Source organism: Ceratosolen solmsi, unplaced genomic scaffold (assembly GCF_000503995.2).
Source record: "Ceratosolen solmsi marchali unplaced genomic scaffold, CerSol_1.0 scaffold25, whole genome shotgun sequence".
NCBI classification, from domain to species: domain Eukaryota; kingdom Metazoa; phylum Arthropoda; class Insecta; order Hymenoptera; family Agaonidae; genus Ceratosolen; species Ceratosolen solmsi.
This window is the reverse complement of record NW_011948444.1, coordinates 1,560,573-1,581,274: the sequence shown is the minus strand read 5'-3', so window position 1 is coordinate 1,581,274 and position 20,702 is coordinate 1,560,573. Positions and strand designations below refer to the sequence as shown.

Here is a 20,702-nt window from a genome sequence, read left to right as displayed (position 1 = left end):
GTAATTATGGTCTACTCAATATAGTGATAAACATATATTTCCAAAAGATTAACTAAGGAATTAATATTTTAGGGGTACTAGTAGGAGAAATTACGATATGAAAATATACGATATAATGCATTATTAATTAAAAGAATTTTTTATTTTAGCTACTTTAAATTTTAACAAATTTAAGATTATTTTCTTCTACGTAAAACGTACAATAATTTTTATTAATATAATTCTAATATCGACCTATTAATTTATTTGAAATGCCATCTCTATAATTTCTATCAAATATCAAGAAATCAAAATGAGATTCAAAGGAAGTATTCATGAACTCTCTTTTTTTCTCTATCAATATTATTAGTGCGCGTGTGTACGTGCACGTATGTGTGTGTATTTAATAAAATCTAACTAAAATTCTTATTATAAAACGAAAAATTGTTCAGTCAATTACATTATATATTGATTTATTTAATAAACTTTTTGTTATGATCTTTAATATACTAAAATCATTTCAAAATTACATTAACATTCCATATTAATAACACACACACACACACACACACACACACGCGCGCGCGCGCGCGCGCACACGCACACACGCACACGCACACGCACACGCACGCACACACAAATACATTGATAACATTTCGTAAGTTAAAATTTAATTGCAAACAACAGTTTTAAAATAAATAAAAGATATGATAAGACTTTTAAGAAAATATGAAACAATAAGATATATTAGTGTGTAAAATAAAAGATGTACATTATGCAATGTACAAGAAAAGAACGAGCAGAAAAGGTTTTGTCTGATCATGGGCATGCTCGTGAGTTTCGATTATTTTTATTTATTTTAATATTCTTTATTTGATAATCCATTTTAGACACAAAATATTTTCGACTCTACTTAGAAAATACAGTAATCCATATTTGGTTTTGTACTTTAATGGTTATCGGAAATAAGAATTAGTTCCTTTTGTAACGGTATTTAGCGAGTGCCCTAAGTGACTAAGTGCGTATCGTTTTCGATATAAAGAACCGAAATTGTGCATGTAAATTAAATAAAATCATAGAATTTTCGAACCCTTCACAAATAAGTCAAAATTAATCACATTCATTAAATTGTATATATCTGTATCTTTTATTAATAAGTTTTTATACGATTGTAAAGTAATTTTGATTTTAATAAAAATAAAAGTAATTTATGTATGATGAAGTAATTAAAACTTAAAATCATAGATATTTTTAGTATTTATAATATTTTTCTTAGTCTTAAATATATATAATTTTGTATAATATAGGTAATAGGCCGATTTTAAATTATATCCATTTTAAAATTATTTCCTTGCATTAATTACTTAATTGCTTTTAATAAATTTAAAATTAATGAAATTATAATTATATTAAACCTATTATTACAATAATCAATTAAAAATAATATTCAATTAAAAATCATTTGATTTAAAAAATCCGCTATTCGATTAAAGATACTTTTTAATATGCAAAAATATAAGGTAAACAAATGTATAAAATAAAATCTTATACTTGCATAAATCAAATTTTAAAGCCAAACTTCATTTTCAATAATTTACAACATGCGAATGAAATTGGTCTATAATACTTTCAATTACGTATATAATAGAACTTCAACACATTGTTAAAAATACAGCGCATGCATCGTATCTGCTCTGGGTATTTACGAAAAATCAGTTGCAACGGATGTATCAATCTTTTTTACTTCTACTTGACCGGTTCTTAAGAGGCCTTCAGCTAAATACTCGCGATGCATCACGCGGAGAATGAAAGCTATTTTCCGACAAGTAACGGTCGCGAATGAGGAAACGCATTGTTTTCACGCAAAGTATAGTATCAGCTGTAACTAGTGCCATCGTCGTTCATTAGTTTGTTCGCTTATGCAAGAAAGCTGATCATTAATTATCTTTCTCCCTTTTTCGTTCTTCCATTGAACTAAAGGTTCTGAAGCTTCTTCATCTCTTACACGAAGGTGCATATGCATGTCCGAATATTGAGTGACCAAGGTAAGCATGTATGTCTATTCAATGTTTATACAAGACTAGTTATATTGAAAATTATATAAATTTTTTTAAATCCCTCGGCAATAGCTTATAATAATTAAGACGGCCATTCGTAAAAATATTAGTTTAATATTAATTTAAAATTATTTTTTGAAAACCAATTTCAAGAATTTTATATATTTCGTATGGATAGTCATAATTTTATCCTCTATCCTATAGTATAAATTTTCATTCATTACAAATACTTGACTAGAATAATTGTATTATTAAAATTAGTTAGTCATAAATGATATTATAACTAATCTAACGATACGAACAAAAATAAAACATTAATTAATATATATATAATAATTTAATATATAAAATTAGAAGAAAAAGCCACTGCATAAAAATCATGTATTTAAATTAAAATTTTCCAATAACAAACGTTGAAAGGTCTTTTATTTATACTCTTCTAACTCAAAATATTAAACATATTAATAAGATTTTTTTATTGTAATAAAGCATTCCTCAGCTGATTATCATCGATTTTTGATAAAAATTATTTGAACTAATAATTTATTATAAACTCTTCGTAATTTATATTGTGTAAATAAAGAGTTATAATACTAAGTTTATATTGAAAGGATAATCAACAAAAACATTTATTTATCTATATACTCATCTTTCTATCTGTATATATGCATTTATGGGTTATCTAAGTTTAATACAAATGTAATATCTTTTAGATGTACAGAATATCTATTTTATTTTAAGATAAATAAATAAAAATGATTTCACATTAATTTTCATATTTCATTTATTAAAAAATCCTTAATGTTGTAATTTAATAAAACTTAAATTTTCCAATATTTATATATCAATATAAAATACAATTTTAAATACATTTTATATCTAAATTTGTTATGCATAAAATAATATATATATATATATATATATGTAATTTATAATCAATAATATAATATAAATATAATATAAATTAGGAATATATTTATAACGCGTTTAATTAATTTAATACAAAAATTATGTTTTTGTATTAGAATTATGCAAATATAAAATTACCAATAAAAATAAATATCGTAATGGTTAAGATTAAAAAGAAAGACTGAAATATTTTCAGAAATAAAAATTATATAATTATTATTTGTTATAAAAAGTCTTTCGGACATCTACATATATCGAAATTGTAATGCGTAAATATTTCATTTACTTGAGATATTTGTATATTAAATAATTTTATACGGATTAAATATGATAAATTTAAGATATTTGAATTATTCGGAATTATTATATTGAATTTTTGTTTTTCTGCAAAAATTAATTATAATTATTTTATGTAAATAATAAGTTTCATAGTAAGAGAATTTCTAATTAATCTAAGTAATAACAACTGTAAATTTGTTATATTTCGTGTTTAAACCCCAGCGTCCTCTCTTAAATAATACAGTGCAAATTTACTTTACGAAGCATGCGCAGCTACTATACGAGAAAAGAAATTTTTTAATCAATTTTATAAATAAATGAAATCAAAATAAAATAAAAATATCTTCATAATCAGAAATATAATGCAGAATTATTCAAAATTTATTTAAAAAATTTGTTCGATACTGATTATTGTTTTATAAACGTATGAAAAATACGAATATCTTAATTTTTTTTACAATTTGAGCACGAGAGAGAATTCGTAACATTCGATATAATTAAACTTTTTTTGAAATTAATTATTTCTAAAAAAAATAACAATACCTTATCTCAATATATTATAAATATCTGTGAAATGATGTATTAGAATTCATGAGTTTTCAGGATACGTCATGTAGAAATGCAGCTTTGTATGCATGAGAATATGTTCTGCTATGCAGAAACAGTAGTTTTACAAATTACAATTATTACGGTTTGAGAAGTTTCCTTTGTCGTTTATTTATTGATAATCAATACATGATTATTGATTATTGATATAAAAAAAAAAAAATTTTTTTTGTAAATTATATGTGAATTTTTTAATATTAAAATTATTAATGGATAAGTCAAGTAGTGGATTTATTGCTGTGCATTTGGGTAAATAATTTTATTCAATAAAAATTAATAAGCATTTTATAATATATAATCATATTTTCTAAAAACAAGGAGCGGGTCAACATTCTAATGCGTTAAAAGATAAATATAAAATATTAAGTCAAAAAGCATGTGAGAAGGTAATGTTTTTAATTTTATGGATATTGTTTAAATTAGAAGAATATAAAATTGGTTAAATTAATTATGTACAGGGAATGGAATCTTTAAGGTTATCTAATAGTACACTTGAAGCAGTTGTAAATGCAGTTATTGTTTTGGAAAATTCTCCATTGACTAATGCTGGATATGGATCAAATTTGACTTACGATGGAAATGTAGAATGCGATGCTAGTGTCATGGATGGATCAAATTTGCAATATGGAGCAGTTGGAGCAATTACGGGTGTCAAAAATCCTATTGAAGTAGCAAAATATTTATGTCATTTTCAAACAGTTAATATAGGGCATGGCAGAGTACCTCCTAAGTACTTATATAATTTATATTATATATTGTCAAGTTCTATATACATTATAAATGCATTGTTACAAATTAGTATATTAGTTTCTTAGTAGGCACAGGTGCCTTTACTTGGGCCAAGGAAATGGGAATTCCATGCATACCTCCTGAAAATTTAATATCAGGTAAAAAAAGATATAGACATATAATAGTAAAATTTTTTTAATAGATAAATAATTTTTTAGTAAAAGCTCAAAAAATATATAAACACTATAAAAGGAAGGTTAAAACTGATGTCGATGATATCAACCAGGTATATCATACAATTACATGATTATCTATGGATCATTCTTTTTAACAACAGTATGTTCTAGCAATTAAAAAAACGAATGGATACAGTTGGTGCTGTATGTGTTGATCAGTTTGGTAATATTGCATCTGCATGTTCAAGTGGAGGAATTATTTTAAAATATCCAGGACGAGTTGGACAAGTAATAAAAACATTATTTGTTTGGGAAAATGCAAAACATCCAATAATTGATTTGTAAAAATCTATTATTGTATATATATTTGACAGTTTAATAAAATAATTAATATTATAAAATATGAATTTATTATTATTGAATATAGAGGAAAAATGAAAAAAATATATATAATTTAAAAAATTTTTTTTTATATCAAAATATTAAAATTAAATGACATCATATTATATTTTATAGGCTGCAATTTGGGGTTGTGGTACTTGGGCTAGTAAAGGAACTATTTCAGTTGGATCTAGTACATCAGGATGTGGAGAACATCTTGTACGAACTACATTGGCTCGTACAATTGCAGAGTCAATCATAGAGACTAAATGTCCAACTACAAGTTTATATGGTGCAATGCAATCAAATTTTATCAGTAAGATATTTCTTAACTAAATATCAATATGTATGAAAAACTTTAAAATATAGTTTTAATATATAAGATTCTAGATTGCTACAGGGTCTTACTGAAAAATTTGGTGGTGTAATTGCCATAAGATACTCCTGCAAAGATGACTGTGGAGACTTTCTTTGGAGTCATTCGACTAATAATATGATAATAGGATATATGCATTCAGATGATAAATCAGCAAAGGTGAGATGAATAATTTACATGTATTTAAATGGTTGGCTAATTATTTGTTATTATTTTATTATTTAGAGTCATATGTCTAATTTATTATTTTCTGAAGTTGGAAAAAAAGCAATTGTGGAAGGTATTATTTTTAAATTACAAAACAAAGCCAAGTAATAAATTAATATATAATTTATTATATTCTGATAAATAATATATAACTTTAAAATTTCATTTTTATGTTCGTTATATTTCTTTACCTTGGTTTTCCATATATGTTTTTGTAATAATACATCTAGACATATAACAATCGCATGGTATATCATGGGGAACTTCAGTAGCATCAAGCATTGTAAATATAATATTATACCATCTAGGATTTGAACTACTTTTATTAATATTAAGTGTAAAGGCAACAGGGTCTTTTTTATTTAAGTGTATGGAATGTGGTAAAACAATCACAGTTTGTTTCCAATGAGTTGGTTCTACCTTAGAAGAAGTTGATAGCAAGGAGCCATCCGGAAATTCAACATCAAACCAAATACAGAATCCTTGATATTTACCATTTTTAGAACATACTAATACAGTTTGTTCTCCTCCAAGAGAATTTAATTCTTCTAAAGTTGTATTATTTAAATCAAGCCAAATAAGTAATTTATCTTCTACTAAAATATCTTTTTTAGGTACATATAATATCTCTGGTTTTAATGATTTTGTCTGTCTATAATTTTGAGCAATGCATCTATAATATAAAAAATATTAACAACCATTTATATTACTCAATTATATTTTTTTTTTTATAATGGAAAAAAGTTCTCACTTCATGCTTACTCCACAAATATCATCCCAAAAATCATTGTAACTTGGTAATTGACATGGAGCAGCATATATTTTGGCTATAGATGGGAACATCAATCCATTGGGTTTTAAAAATTTATCTCTTGCAATTATAACAGAATTTAACATCCCTTCATGAACCAAATAAAATCCCATCCATTCTGATACAATAATATCTACTTTTTGTATGTCATTTGAATTTATATCTTCAACTGGTTTTTTTATAATTTCTATTTTATCTTTAACATTATTTTCTTCAGCTACTTGTGAAATTAAATTAGCTAAATTACTTGCCTCAATTGCATATATCTTTTTAGCACCAGCTTGGGCACTAAAAATCGATAATATACCTAAAAATGTAAGCATTAAAAATATTTATTTGATACAATAAATAATTTTTTATGGAAAAAACAATATATCTTACCTGTTCCAGCTCCTACATCCATAACTATTTTATCGACAAAACTACTTTTCATGTTAAATATTGCATTTTTATAAGCGACAGTTCTTGACGTATCATTTAACATTTGATGGTGTATCTAAAAAATTAAGCTTTATAAAAGTATATTTATTAAATAATTTCATCAATAATATACTTACATTCAGATCTTCATAACTTTCAAAATATTTATCAGAACTTTTATTTTTATTCATATTCTTGTTCATTAAATAATTAATAGTTAGGTTAAAATGATAATTTAAAAAATGGTATTTCCGTTGACCATATAAAGAAATATTATTTAAGTTAAAAATTAAATATAATTTTTATATAAGAATCTCATAAGAGATAATATAAATATTGGATTTTAAAAAATTATACAGAAATGAATTTTAAAAGTTGTTATTACAGTTGTGTACTTGTACCAAGTAGTATTCGAATGAATTTCATGGAATGAACCGGATGCTTGTTAGGTTGTTTGTGACTTACATTGTATTTCATAATTCAAATTCCCTGATTCCACCTGTGATTTAAAAAGCAATAGAGATACACTTGATTGTTTGAATTGGAACATTTCATGCTGAAATTAAGAAATAGGAATTAGTACTAAGCCAACTTCCTTTTTACGACGTGCTTTGTCAAAATGCAGAAGGTACGTTTTTATTTCATTAGTTTTACATGAATTAATTTATCATTTTAATAATTACTTTTTAATATTTTCTTATATTTTTAATAATTTTATCAGAAACATAAGCAGCAGATCCATTCTGTCCAGGTATTCGGACGTAAAGTAAGTTAACGAATATTGTAAGGTTATGTTTTTGGATATATTTAGTATCTTCGAGATATAATTTTTTTTGGTATCATTTTTAGTATTTAATGTAATGTTTTACTTTGTTAGAAAAGTGCTACAGCCGTTGCTTATTGTAAGCGGGGTCGTGGAATTTTACGAGTAAATGGACGCCCCTTGGAATTAGTTGAACCAAGAGTTCTTCAATACAAACTTCAAGAGCCAATATTACTTCTTGGCAAGGTAAGTTATTTACTAGTAAAATTACAAAAGTGTTTTTGTTCATAATTCATTAATCTAAAGTGGACCTTTTTTTGCATAGGAAAAATTCTCAGAAGTTGATATCAGAGTTAGAGTGAATGGTGGAGGACATGTTGCGCAGATATATGCCATAAGACAAGCTATTTCAAAAGCCCTTGTGGCATATTACCAAAAATGTAATAATTTCAGTAGTGTACATAAGATTCCAGATTAAATTTGTTGCAACTTATATAAAAGATATATAGTTTGTCGGTTCATAGTTAATTATTATTTATCTATTAAATATAGCAAATTAAGTCTGGGTTTTTATTGTAATATTAATTTTGCAAATATATCTTAATTTAATATGTATATTAATTTAATAAATTTTGTAGATGTTGATGAAGCCAGTAAAAAAGAAGTTAAAGATATTCTTATTCAATATGATCGAACACTTTTAGTTGCTGATCCTAGAAGATGTGAACCAAAGAAGTTTGGTGGTCCAGGAGCACGTGCACGATATCAAAAATCTTATCGTTAAATATAAATACTTATACATTACTTTCAATTTTATTGAATAAAGATTTAAATCTATCTTTTTGGATTTATTTGAAATTAATTGTACCCATACTGTACTTATAATAATTAATGTAATATGAGAAAAAAATATTGATTGCATTTGTATTCACTTAATATCAACGATTCAAATCAATTAAAAGTGAAATGATTCGTATATTTATATTGACAAAATATTGATATAGTTAATTGCGTTAAGGTTAGAGTTTTTAGGGGGAGTTAGTCATGTGCTTATATTTGCTATAAAACGTAATTTTGTGCAAATATAAAAATTGTCCAAGTAATAATTTATACATGGAAAGAAAATAATCGTTAACTAGAAAAATGAAAAATCGATTTAACACCTATGATTTAGTGTGCTCTATTTCAGAGCTGCAAAGGTGAGTATTAATAAGTCATAAATATGTACATAAGGCTTTAGGGTTATGACACTTTATGTTTTGATTATTCAAAAACTAATCTATATTATTTCAATAATTTTTTGTAGACTCATTGGTATGCGTGTTAATCAAATTTATGACATAGATCGTAAAACTTATCTAATTCGTTTACAAAGGAGCGAAGAGAAATGCATTTTATTATTAGAGTCAGGTAATCGTATACATACAACAGCTTTTGAATGGCCAAAAAATGTAGCTCCTTCAGGATTTTCAATGAAGGTATTTCTTGTTAATATTTAATATCTGTATTAATTGTATGAATTTTTACCATTTTTAATTATTTTAAGAACATTATTTTTAGATGCGTAAACATCTTAAAAATAAGCGTCTTGAAAATTTAAGGCAAGTTGGTGCTGATAGAATAATAGATCTCCAATTTGGAAGTAGTCAAGCTGCTTACCATATTATATTAGAATTGTACGATCGTGGTAATATTATACTCACTGATTATGAAATGACAATACTTAACATTTTAAGACCACATGTAGAAGGAGACAAAATCAGGTGAATGTGTATCAATTAAAATTTCAATGCTTGTTAATATATTTTGAAAAAATAGACATTAATGATATTTATAAATAGAAAAAAGCAATGTAATTTTGCATAAAATAGTGTTAAATGTTTCTTTATTATTTTTTTCAATATTTTTATGCGTTCATTATTTTGATTGAAAGCCCATTTATTTCATAATTATAATTATGTGTATATATGTACATAAAATAATAATAATACTCCAATTTTTTGTAAATTAGATTGGCTGTTAATGAAAAGTATCCAATCTACAGAGCTCATACAAAGATGATACCAACACTAAACGAACTTCAAGATATTATTAAAAAAGCAAAACAAGGAGAAAATTTAAAAAAGATTTTAAATCCACATTTAGAAGTAGGTGCTGCTATTATAGATCATGTTCTTGCACAAAATAATTTTCCATTAGGCTGTAAGCTAAATGAGGAATTTGACATAGAAAAAGATGTAGATAAACTATATTCTGCTCTTATGATCGCAGAAGATATGCTTAAAAATGCCACAAAACATGTATCAAAAGGATATATTATACAAAAAAGAGAGGTTAAACCTCTACATGATGATGGTGAAGAATTTATATATACAAATATTGAATTTCATCCATTTTTATACGAACAATGTAAAATGCAACCGTATAAAGAATATGAATCATTTGATAAAGCAGTTGATGAGTATTTTTCAACGATGGAAAGCCAGAAATTAGATTTAAAAGTTTTACAGCAAGAACGTGAAGCTTTTAAAAAGTTAGAAAATGTAAAAAAGGATCATAATGAAAGATTGATTTCCTTGGGGAAGGTCCAAGAAATAGATAAGCAAAAAGCTGAGTTGATTACTCGAAATCAACAGTTAGTTGATAATGCCATTCGAACAATTCATAGTGCTTTAGCAACTCAAATGTCTTGGGAGGATATAAATATTTTTGTAAAAGAAGCACAAGCAAAAAAAGATCCTGTAGCATGTGCTATAAAGAAATTAATATTAAACACCAATCATATTTCATTATTTTTAAGCGATCCCTACGAAGACAGTGATGATGGTGAACCAGAACTAAAGTCCATGACAATAGATATTGATTTAGCTTATTCTGCATTTGCTAATGCAACAAAATACTACAATCAGAAACGTTCAGCTGCTAAAAAACAACAAAAAACAATTCAATCTCAAGGAAAAGCTTTAAAATCTGCTGAAAAGAAAACCAAGCAAGCTTTAAAAGAAGTACAAGCAATCCATACTATAAATAAAGCAAGAAAGATTTATTGGTTTGAAAAGTTTTATTGGTTTATTACTTCTGAAAATTATTTAGGTTTGTTCTACTTTATTAAATAAAAAATAAAATAAAAGATATTCATATTAACTTGTTTTAGTTATTGGAGGAAGGGATCAGCAGCAAAATGAATTGGTTGTAAAAAGATATTTAAGAAGTGGTGACATTTACGTTCATGCAGACTTAATTGGTGCAAGTTCAGTTGTGATAAAAAATCCTGATGGAAATCCTATACCTCCAAAATCTTTAGCTGAAGCTGGAACAATGGCCGTTGCATATAGGTAAATCGCTTATAAAATATTTTTATCTAATTATTTTATTTTAATTTTAAAAAGTATAAATTATTTAAACTATGTATACTTTACATATTTTTTGTTTTAAAAATATTCATCTTTTTTAAAGGAAATATAATGAAATTAAATATAAATAAAATGAAAATTAACAGTATATATTTTAAAGTATATATATTAAAAGTATATATTTATTTGTTATAAATTAGTATGGCATGGGAGGCGAAAATAATATCTGGTGCATATTGGGTAAATAGTGATCAAGTATCCAAAACAGCTCCAACTGGAGAATACCTTACAACAGGATCCTTTATGATTCGAGGAAAAAAGAATTATTTACCTCCATGTCAGTTAGTAATGGGATTAGGATTTCTATTTCGATTAGAAGATAGTTCAATTGAAAGGCATAAACATGAAAGACGGATTCGAAATATCGATGAAGGTGAAGATCTAGATCACATTGTTGAATCATATAATGAAATTGAATTAGAAGACGACATCGACAATGGCAAGTATATCTTGATTTTTAAATAAATTTAAAAGTCAGTGCTTAATTTGAAAATAATAAAATAATAATAAAATAAAATTTTTCTAAATAAAGATAAACAGAGTATAGAAAATTTGCAAACTATCAGTGAAGAAATAACGGAAGATCTTGAAAGAGCATCCTTACACAATTGTGATAGTGATCAAGATGAAAATAAATTGCTTGTGTCTGATACCCATATTAAATTAGATCTATCAGGACCAAAGTTTGTTATGTATTATTATTATTATTATTATTATTATAATATATATAATAATAATATATATATATATATATATATATATATATATATATATATTTATTGTATATTAATATAATATATTAATATATTTATTTTAGAGTTAAATTTCATTTAAATGATTCAAAATCAATTACAAGAATAAAAACAGATATTGATATGGTACATTCAGATAATGATCAAGTTATTTCATTAACTAATGTACAAAATAAAGATGTTCCAAAAGAAAATTTGTCCCAAGATATTCATGCACAAACAAAACAATATCAATCAACTTTAAAAAGAGGGCAAAGAGGAAAACTTAAGAAAATTAAAGAAAAATATAAAGATCAAGATGAAGAAGATAGAAGAATATTAATGGCAATTTTACAGGTAAATTTTTTAAATTCTTTTTCATATTTTTGTTAATTCAGATATTGAATAAATTTCTAGTCTGCTGGCCCTTCTAATGACAATAAACGAAAAAGTAAAAGTAAAGATCCATGTGGTTTAAAGCAAGAAAAAAAAAAAATATTGCCAAAAATTAACTTATCACAAGATATAAAAGTAACTGAAGATTTAGACGATGAAGATATAACTTCTTTGTACAAAGTTGATATGCTAGAGCAATTAACTGGCAAGCCAATGCAAGAAGATGAATTATTATTTTCTGTACCAGTTATTGCTCCTTATAGTACATTGCAGAATTATAAGTCAGTATAATTAATTAAATAATTAGTTCCTTGATAATTACGTAAATGTTGAAACATAAAATTATGGTACTAATAAAATATTTTAGATTTAAAGTCAAATTGACTCCTGGGACAGGTAAAAGAGGAAAGGCTGCTAAAACTGCAATAGCTATTTTTCTAAAAGATAAGTCTATAACTTTTAGAGAAAAGGATCTTTTAAAATCAGTTAAAGATGAAAGTATTGCAAGAAATATACCTGGAAAGGTGAAAATTAGTGCTCCACAAATTCAAAAATTCAAAAAATAATTATAAATTTTAATACATATTTAATATTAAGTAAAATAGTAATGCCTGTAAAAATTTATATAAAAATTGTGTTAATGTACATGCATATATATATACTTATGATATAAAAATATTAATGATATAAAATATTTATTATTTAAATAAATAGTATTTTTTGTAAATGATTAATCATATTGAGTCTTAAAGTTTTTATTAAAAAATAGCATCATATTTAATGCTTAAATTAATTAAATACTGCTAAAGTATCGTAACAAATATTTTCATCAATAAATTTTATATATATTGCGATAAAATATTCGCAAGACTTTTAAATAAGTAATTATTTTACTTTTTTCAATTTAATATTTAAATACAATTTAGTCATCATAACTTTCTTCGAATATATCTTTTTCACTATCATATTCTGATCCATTTAGTATTTGTTTATGAGTTTCATTTTTTTTATGATTTTTTAAAGTTCTAAATCCGGGTCGAGATCTTGTTCCTTTCGTTATTGGTATTACCTATTTCAAATTAATCATAAAATATATTCGACATTAAGAGTTTAAATTATTAATAATAAATATATCTGTCTTACTTCAGGTTCGGAATCTGTTATAGATATATCTTCTCGTTTTGTCAATTTTTTTCTACTTCTTTTTGCGGTTGGTTTTATTATTGTTTCACCATTTCTCTGGTTAATTCTAGCTTTTCTTTTTTTAATTTGTACTTCATATTCAGCATCGCCATCAATATTGGCTAACAATTGCTTTTTAATATCTTTTCCACTTATACATTTTTCATCTAAAATGATTGAATCAATACTGTTGTCGAGAGAATTTATTTGTGTTGAATTTATCGTTTCCTTTGCATTTTTGATAGATGAAACAGACTTTAATTTTCTATTAACATTTTTATTTTCACCAATATTAACTTTAGATTTCCTTTGCATTGATGATGGCTTGTCAGTTTTTTTAATAGAAAATTCTAATTTACTATTTAATGTATAATTAAGCTTCTGTAAGCCCTTTACAATTATATCTCTAAATTTATTATAATTTGGAATTTCATTAAACTTCATGGAAGCTATTAATGACATAAATTGGCAAATAGGCACTGGAGGTTCAGATATAAAACATTCATTCAAGAATTTCTGCACATTGTTAAATGCCTTTTCTTTTTGTTGTTGAACTAAAGATAAATCTTTTAAATTTTTTTCCCATGGTAAAGAGCTAGATAACCACTGAATCATATTGTAAAGTAATATTTCGAAATCCCCTCTCATAGTTGGTACTGAAATATTATGTATTCATCTTATTAAATATCATTTTATTTTATAAAATAACAAAAATAAAGATGTATTACCTCCCATATGAGCATCTCTACTAGTGTATTCTATAGTACCATTGTGGGCTTTTTTTGGATCTAATTTATATTCTTCTTTTGTAGTAAAATGTGATGCTAAACCAAAATCAACTAAAAATACATGATTCTGTGTTTTCAAATCTAGTAATAAGTTTGCTCCTTTTATATCAGCATGCACATAAGTTCTGCTATGAATGTACTCCAGCACATTTATCTAAAAATATAAAAAGTAAATAATGTTGTCTAAAATACAAAATAATGATTAAATTATTTATTACGTTACAATTTGCCAAGCTACTTTATACACTGTATGTTCTGAAAATTTTCTTCCATTTTCCAAAAACAATGTCCAAATATCTGTTCCATAACGTTCCATAACAATAAATCGATATTTTTCATTATTATATTCATGACTACCTGAACCAAGAAATGGTGGCATTCCAAGATATTGAAGTTTTTTTTCTTTTTTCCAAGTACTAACTAAAATAAATATTAAGTTTTATAATTCTAAAAGAAACTGTTAAATGATTTTTAAAATTCAAATAGATATTATTATTAACTATCGTTTGGATTTGCATTTCGCATATAAAAATGCATTTCAACAAACAGGGGACCATTTCCGTGTGGTTCCTAGAAAAAGTTATAATGATTATTTATTGTAAACAAATAAAAGGTATAGATAAAAATAAAAAATTTACTTGCAATTTTAATCACAGCAGGATATTCAGAAGGTATTTTATCTTTGTAAGATGCAGCTAAGTATAGAATAATAAAATGAATGTTCAGATTATTTTATATTTTATAAAATTAATAATTTAGTAAATTTATAATTAAAGCCATAGTTACCAGCATAAATTTCTCCAAACCCACCAACACCAATAGAAGAACTAATAATCCAACGCTGTTTTTTCAAATCCGTCATTATTTCACCTTTTGGAATAGGATCTGGTAATTTGTATCCATTAGCCCCTTTTTTTCGTGGCGCCTTTTTTATTAATACTTTGGACATCTTTGAGGTTATTAAAATATGTAAACAAATTCAACTACAGAATTTTCAACCACTTTAAAAAAGATACTGGACGTGCTAAGTTGAGAAACAATTAAAAAAATATTTCCACTCAGTTATCATGTAGTTATTACTAGTATAAATAATTAAACAAAAGAAAATTTGTAAATAAATGTAATGTAGTGTATGAATAAATCAATACCAATAATGTATATTTAAAAAAATCGTTCTATATTTGTTATGTGAAGATTGAGAAGCGATTTTACAATGTCCGAAAGATGATTAAGGTAAGAAAGCTCTAGTAAAGTTTTTAAATAATTAATTGTTCGGCAATATTGACTTTAAATTCAAGTTTTTGACGGTTATACTTTGAGTTTGCATATAAGAAGTGTGTACATATACTTGCACGTAAAGCAGCTGTTTCTTAGATAATAATTTATCCGAATTTATGAATTACAAAATGTCTTCATCTCATTATAAATAACATTATTTTTATACAAATTTATGTAAATTAAAAACTTTTAACTTTTAAATGTATCACATAGGTTTAACTAAAATAAATGATATTTATGAAATAAATTTACCTACTTGTCAAAATTCCAACGCTCTGAAGTTGTTTGAAAAAAAATATACAAAGGTAGAAAAACAAATAAAACGAACATGCCCATTTTACAATTAACCAATGAAACCGACTCTGCTAGAGATTAAAAGAGCGCACGCGCTCAAAACTGTTTGCAGCGCTATTTGACTTAATTTAAAAAGAAACAATAGTTCTTAACCGTCGAAAAAGTTTTTAAACATTTCAAAACATTGAACTAGTCATGTCTTAGTCGAAGTATTTTGTGAAATGCGAATAATCTTTTTGATGAATCATAAAGTAAGGAATCATAAGGTTTATAAATGTATTATAAAATCATTGCAAATGTTTTATTGAAAGTTTATTTATTTTTCATCTACTAATGGAAATCACTGCTAAAGATGCTGGGTTCTATTATCATTGAAACAAGTAGTAATAAGGATTCCTCAGATTCTACAATTAATGTCAACGATGCATCAGGAAGCGATTCTGAGCAGAATATATGCAATGGAGTCACCACTCCACAGCAGTCTACTTCAGAATTTAAACATATTGATAACTCCATATTTAATACTATTTCTAAAATAGTTAATCGTACAGCTAAGGCAAAGTATTATTTTAACATTTTATTTCAAATTTTATAGAATAATTTTACAAATCTTATATTAATGCATTATTTACAGGTACCAGAAATACAAGATTTTAAAATAGTGAAGCCTATAAGTAGAGGAGCATTCGGTAAAGTGTTCCTAGGTTATAAGAAAACTAATCCTGATCATATATATGCTATTAAAGTAATGAAAAAAAATGAAATGATTAATAAAAATATGGCATCTCAGGTAGTAATAGAAAGAAATGCACTTGCACTTGTTCGGAGTCCTTATTGTGTTCAGCTTTTCTATTCTCTTCAATCTATGACTACTATTTATTTAGTGATGGAGTATATGGTTGGAGGTGATCTAAAAAGTTTACTGGGAGTATATGGTTACATGGAAGAGCCAATGGCTGCCTTTTACACAGCTGAAATTTCCTTGGCATTAGAATATCTACATTCTCATGGAATTGTACATCGAGATCTTAAGCCAGATAATATGCTTCTTTCAAAAGAAGGGCATGTTAAATTAACAGATTTTGGTTTGAGTAAAATATCAACTCTACATCGTGATCTTGAGATTTCTGATTTAGTTAACTGTACGCCTAGTTTATGTGCACGAACTCCAGGCCAACTTCTCTCTCTAACATCACATCTAACATTTGACTCTGGAGCTAAATCAACAATAAGTGGAAATTCAAATCTTCTAAACTCTAGTGAAAGAAGTAATCCTGCAATGGATTTATTGCCTGAGCTTCAAATGAGAGCCAATCATCATAATTCTTCTAATTCAATTATTTCTTCAGGTGTTCCATCTGGTGATTATTCTCATGTATCTGGCGTGACACCTTTTCAATCTGCTGAAGACATACGAGTCTCAGCATTTTCCAATGAGAGTTCAACAGCTAGTAGTTATCATACATGTGAGGCATCATCCTCAGCTGCATCCTCAGAGGTATTAACTACAACAGAGAATTGCAACAACAGAATTGAAGAAGAGGATGAATCGACTCTTGAGGCTGAACAATCGCAACAGCTGCAGCAACCATTACCTCACCATACTAGTCCACTAAGCACATGCAAGAATATCTTGGTAAGAGGCACAAAAAGAAAGAGGATAAATCAGTTGATGCAAAGCACAGGTTTGACACGAGAAATTTGCTTAATCGGTTTGGATGGCGATTTAACCCCGAAGAGAAAGAATTGTGGACAGACATATACTTGCAGAAGTCCACCAACAGCCGCAATGACGATTATTCATAAAAGCCAGGAAGCAGATGGTACAGCAAAAATGGAGGGAGACAGTGAATCAGCGAGAGTAGCATTTAGCACACCAGTTTCTTCGACAAAGCAACGACTTTGCAATGACGAAGCTGTATTCAAAAAGGAAGAGGAAAAATCTTTACTTATTAAAACGACAAGATTTGATTTGCCACCCACTAGTACAACATCTGATACTACAAACGAAGATTTAAATATTGAACATCACGTTCAGCACAGGTCACCACAGGATATATCTCCTATAAAGACACCAGCCTCTTCAGGCAATAATTTTACAACCTACAGAACGCCAAAATCAGTGAGAAGAGGAACACAAGCTGGTATTAATCGTTCAGATGATAGAATTCTTGGTACACCAGATTATTTAGCTCCAGAATTACTTCTACGACAAGGTCAGTTACAAGTTATCATATGAGATAATAGTAATAAAATGAATAATATACAGTGTTAATACGAAGTGTTACATGTACACACAGATTTTCATAAAATGCTCAAAGCTATTATATACTTTTGAATAAAATAGGAAATTGATGGTTATTAATTGTTTAGCCAATTAAATGAAATAATTTTGTTTCATAAGATTTTTATTTTCCTTTTTAAGATTTTTATTTAGATTCCTTTTTAAGGAAGGTATGCACGTATATTCTTACTTTTTAGAAATTAATTCAAATTTAATATTAATTTATGATTTATTCATAGGTCATGGTTGTGGGCATTGGGTGTTTGTCTATTTGAGTTCTGCACGGGTGTACCGCCCTTCAACGACGAAACGCCTCAAGCTGTATTTACAAATATCCTTGCTCGAGATGTACCTTGGCCCGAGGGTGAGGAGAGTTTATCAGTGAATGCAATTGAAGCTATTGATGCTTTGCTTACGCTTGATCAAATTGCGCGCCCGACAGCCAAGGAAGTGCGTACTATGAAACTCTTCCAGCAGTTCCCATGGAATGAGCCGCACAAGGCTATGCCACCCTTTGTTCCTCAACCCGACGATAATTACGATACATGCTACTTTCAAGGTACGTTAAATCTTTAAAACCATTAAAATCAATACAATTATCGAATTTTATTTAATTTAATTGTAAAAGAGCACTAATTAAATTAAACATTTGCATGAATTTTTTACATAGATTTTATTTACAAGTGACATAAAATTTGTTATCTTACAATATTTTTCACATTGAATTTATACATTTATTTCACAAAATATAAAACTCTTATTTATTTGGTCAATAATGTTATAGACAATAAATTTTAATTGATGTTTATACTAAAAAATTTTATATTCGAGATAAAAGAAAAATAGCGGATAATTTTGACAATCTAACAAGTTTTATTTAAAAAGCATTCATATAGACATGGTAAACATTTAAAATTTACTCTTGTATCACTTAAAAGCTTATATTACAAATTTGTTTATATAACGTTGTTCTATATTTATTTACATTGAAAATATTTTATTTTAGATATGCGTATATATTATAATGATAATTTATAATATTTAATTTTTGATATATATATATATATATTATAATGACATGTTTTCGATTGAATACGATAGTTATTTATAAAAATGAATTAACTATCATACGTGAAATACAAATAATTTGTTTCAAATTTAAAAAAGAAAATTTTGCTATACGAGTATTATTTATGACGATAAGGCTTTGAATTTTTTAAAAGTTAAATGGTAATGCAAAGTATTGATAATTGTTCGAAGTATTGTATGAAGAATTGAGAATTTATATGAAAAAATAATAAATTAAAAAAAATCCTTTTTACAATTTCTGTTGAAAATTATCGGAGTCAGTTTAAAATATTTTTATACTAATAAAATAATGCATATTTTAATTATTAACAAATTTTTAAATTATACTAAGCAACATTTACGTTTAAAATCAAATATCGATATTTGTTTTTAGAAATAATAAGTCAAAATATTCATAACTTAACAAAAATTACAACTCCTTTTTAATATAGAAACGTATTTAAAAATGATAATTTTTTTAAATTATAAAATTATGTAAAATTGTATACCACCAAATTTTTTTATTCATATATGTGTGTGTGTGTGTGTGTGTGTGTGTGTGTGTGTGTATCAATTCTAAAACAAACGCATGTATACGAATATAATTAACACGCGTGTGTTGGCTGTTTGCATCTGTGTGTGTATGTTTAAATTTTTGTCTTATATACATAAAAATTTATACAACATAATAGAATTAATGTATGCTATTCCAATAAATTTTAATCAAGTTTTTAAAAATACACAATATTCGATATACTCAATATTTATCAATTTATTAATAAGAAATGATATTCTAATCTACTATTAAATTTTCTTAAAATGTGCTTGAGTTACATAAAATAAATTATTCCAAACCATTTATTGTTATATGTACCTTTTACCAAATAAATTCGATATACATAATTCATATACATAATTAATATTTGTTTGTAAGCAAATGTGCGATTATACTTTCAAAATCATTGTTTTATCGTTTATTGAGAATTGAAATATTTATCAACTATAAAATATAATATAAATACTTTATTAATAAAAAAGTGCATAAAATATTAAAATAAATGAGTTAACCATTTATTTAACGATATTTTTTTTTCTTTTAGCTCGTAATATCTTACAACATCTGAACGTTAGCAGCTGTGATACATGACCTATAATTTGTTGAACATTGAATTTACTCAAAGGAATTTTAGACACAACGTTGTACATTATGATTTTAATTTTTCTAACGCTAGTTTTATTATTATATACGAGCGTATGTATAAAGTTAATACGAAAGGCTGTTCCAAGACTTATCAACTATAGAATTATGATAAGAACATTAACAATAATAACTAAAATGAAGAACAATCATTGTTATGTGATTTAAGAATGATATTAGTGTATACGTTAAGCCTTTATGCTAAATTTCAATTTCGCACGTGTCTAATTGTACCGAGAGGTACTTTAATAAAAATAAGACATGTGCAAAACTATGTGTACGAAAAGAGTCCTTTCAAATTTTCAATTCGTTTCGAAAATAATTACAGGTGTAATAAGATTCTTATCAAAGATAATAAAAGTCTCATTACTTCTAAA

General features: G+C 25.9%; 6 protein-coding genes across 7 annotated transcripts; 4 read left to right on the top strand and 2 right to left on the bottom strand.

Annotated features, from left to right (window-relative positions):
• Nucleotides 1-4,141: 4,141 nt before the first annotated feature.
• Tasp1 (Taspase 1) lies at nucleotides 4,142-5,452 on the top strand (the record flags this gene model as incomplete). The annotated part of the gene is made up of 6 exons (XM_011504390.1): nucleotides 4,142-4,216; nucleotides 4,289-4,560; nucleotides 4,638-4,717; nucleotides 4,778-4,845; nucleotides 4,907-5,023; nucleotides 5,252-5,452. Coding segments are annotated over 6 exons (813 nt in total), but the record flags the coding sequence as incomplete, so codon positions are not given.
• A 382-nt stretch (nucleotides 5,453-5,834) lies between these two features.
• LOC105366048 (Arginine methyltransferase 8) lies at nucleotides 5,835-7,106 on the bottom strand (the record flags this gene model as incomplete). Its single annotated transcript, XM_011504357.1, has 4 exons — nucleotides 5,835-6,372; nucleotides 6,451-6,817; nucleotides 6,892-7,006; nucleotides 7,068-7,106. Coding segments are annotated over 4 exons (1,017 nt in total), but the record flags the coding sequence as incomplete, so codon positions are not given.
• A 350-nt stretch (nucleotides 7,107-7,456) lies between these two features.
• On the top strand, nucleotides 7,457-8,508 carry RpS16 (ribosomal protein S16). The gene is made up of 5 exons (XM_011504356.1): nucleotides 7,457-7,558; nucleotides 7,652-7,696; nucleotides 7,808-7,939; nucleotides 8,019-8,133; nucleotides 8,332-8,508. The coding sequence occupies exons 1-5, from the start codon at nucleotides 7,550-7,552 to the stop codon at nucleotides 8,475-8,477; spliced, it is 447 nt and encodes a 148-aa protein (XP_011502658.1). The 5' UTR covers nucleotides 7,457-7,549; the 3' UTR covers nucleotides 8,478-8,508.
• Nucleotides 8,509-8,751: 243 nt separating this feature from the next.
• Nucleotides 8,752-12,841, top strand: Clbn (Nuclear export mediator factor NEMF homolog Clbn). The gene is made up of 10 exons (XM_011504355.1): nucleotides 8,752-8,892; nucleotides 9,000-9,171; nucleotides 9,254-9,456; nucleotides 9,705-10,786; nucleotides 10,848-11,028; nucleotides 11,247-11,545; nucleotides 11,639-11,789; nucleotides 11,924-12,194; nucleotides 12,255-12,514; nucleotides 12,601-12,841. Exons 1-10 carry the CDS (start codon nucleotides 8,837-8,839, stop codon nucleotides 12,797-12,799), a joined length of 2,874 nt encoding a protein of 957 aa, XP_011502657.1. The 5' UTR covers nucleotides 8,752-8,836; the 3' UTR covers nucleotides 12,800-12,841.
• Nucleotides 12,842-13,105: 264 nt separating this feature from the next.
• On the bottom strand, nucleotides 13,106-15,242 carry LOC105366044 (serine/threonine-protein kinase VRK1). 2 transcript variants are annotated; one of them, XM_011504353.1, is made up of 7 exons: nucleotides 14,990-15,242; nucleotides 14,846-14,898; nucleotides 14,704-14,773; nucleotides 14,427-14,623; nucleotides 14,144-14,357; nucleotides 13,377-14,071; nucleotides 13,106-13,302 (listed from the first exon to the last, which is right to left on the bottom strand). In XM_011504353.1, the coding sequence occupies exons 1-7, from the start codon at nucleotides 15,150-15,152 to the stop codon at nucleotides 13,156-13,158; spliced, it is 1,539 nt and encodes a 512-aa protein (XP_011502655.1). In that variant the 5' UTR covers nucleotides 15,153-15,242; the 3' UTR covers nucleotides 13,106-13,155. The 2 variants fall into 2 exon arrangements, with proteins under 2 accessions (XP_011502655.1, XP_011502656.1); XM_011504354.1 differs by lacking the exon at nucleotides 14,990-15,242 and having other exon boundaries at nucleotides 13,108-13,302; nucleotides 14,842-14,898.
• Nucleotides 15,243-15,925: 683 nt separating this feature from the next.
• On the top strand, nucleotides 15,926-20,680 carry gwl (serine/threonine-protein kinase greatwall). The gene is made up of 5 exons (XM_011504352.1): nucleotides 15,926-16,026; nucleotides 16,087-16,331; nucleotides 16,410-18,013; nucleotides 18,308-18,618; nucleotides 20,228-20,680. The coding sequence occupies exons 2-5, from the start codon at nucleotides 16,128-16,130 to the stop codon at nucleotides 20,272-20,274; spliced, it is 2,166 nt and encodes a 721-aa protein (XP_011502654.1). The 5' UTR covers nucleotides 15,926-16,026; nucleotides 16,087-16,127; the 3' UTR covers nucleotides 20,275-20,680.
• Nucleotides 20,681-20,702: the final 22 nt, after the last annotated feature.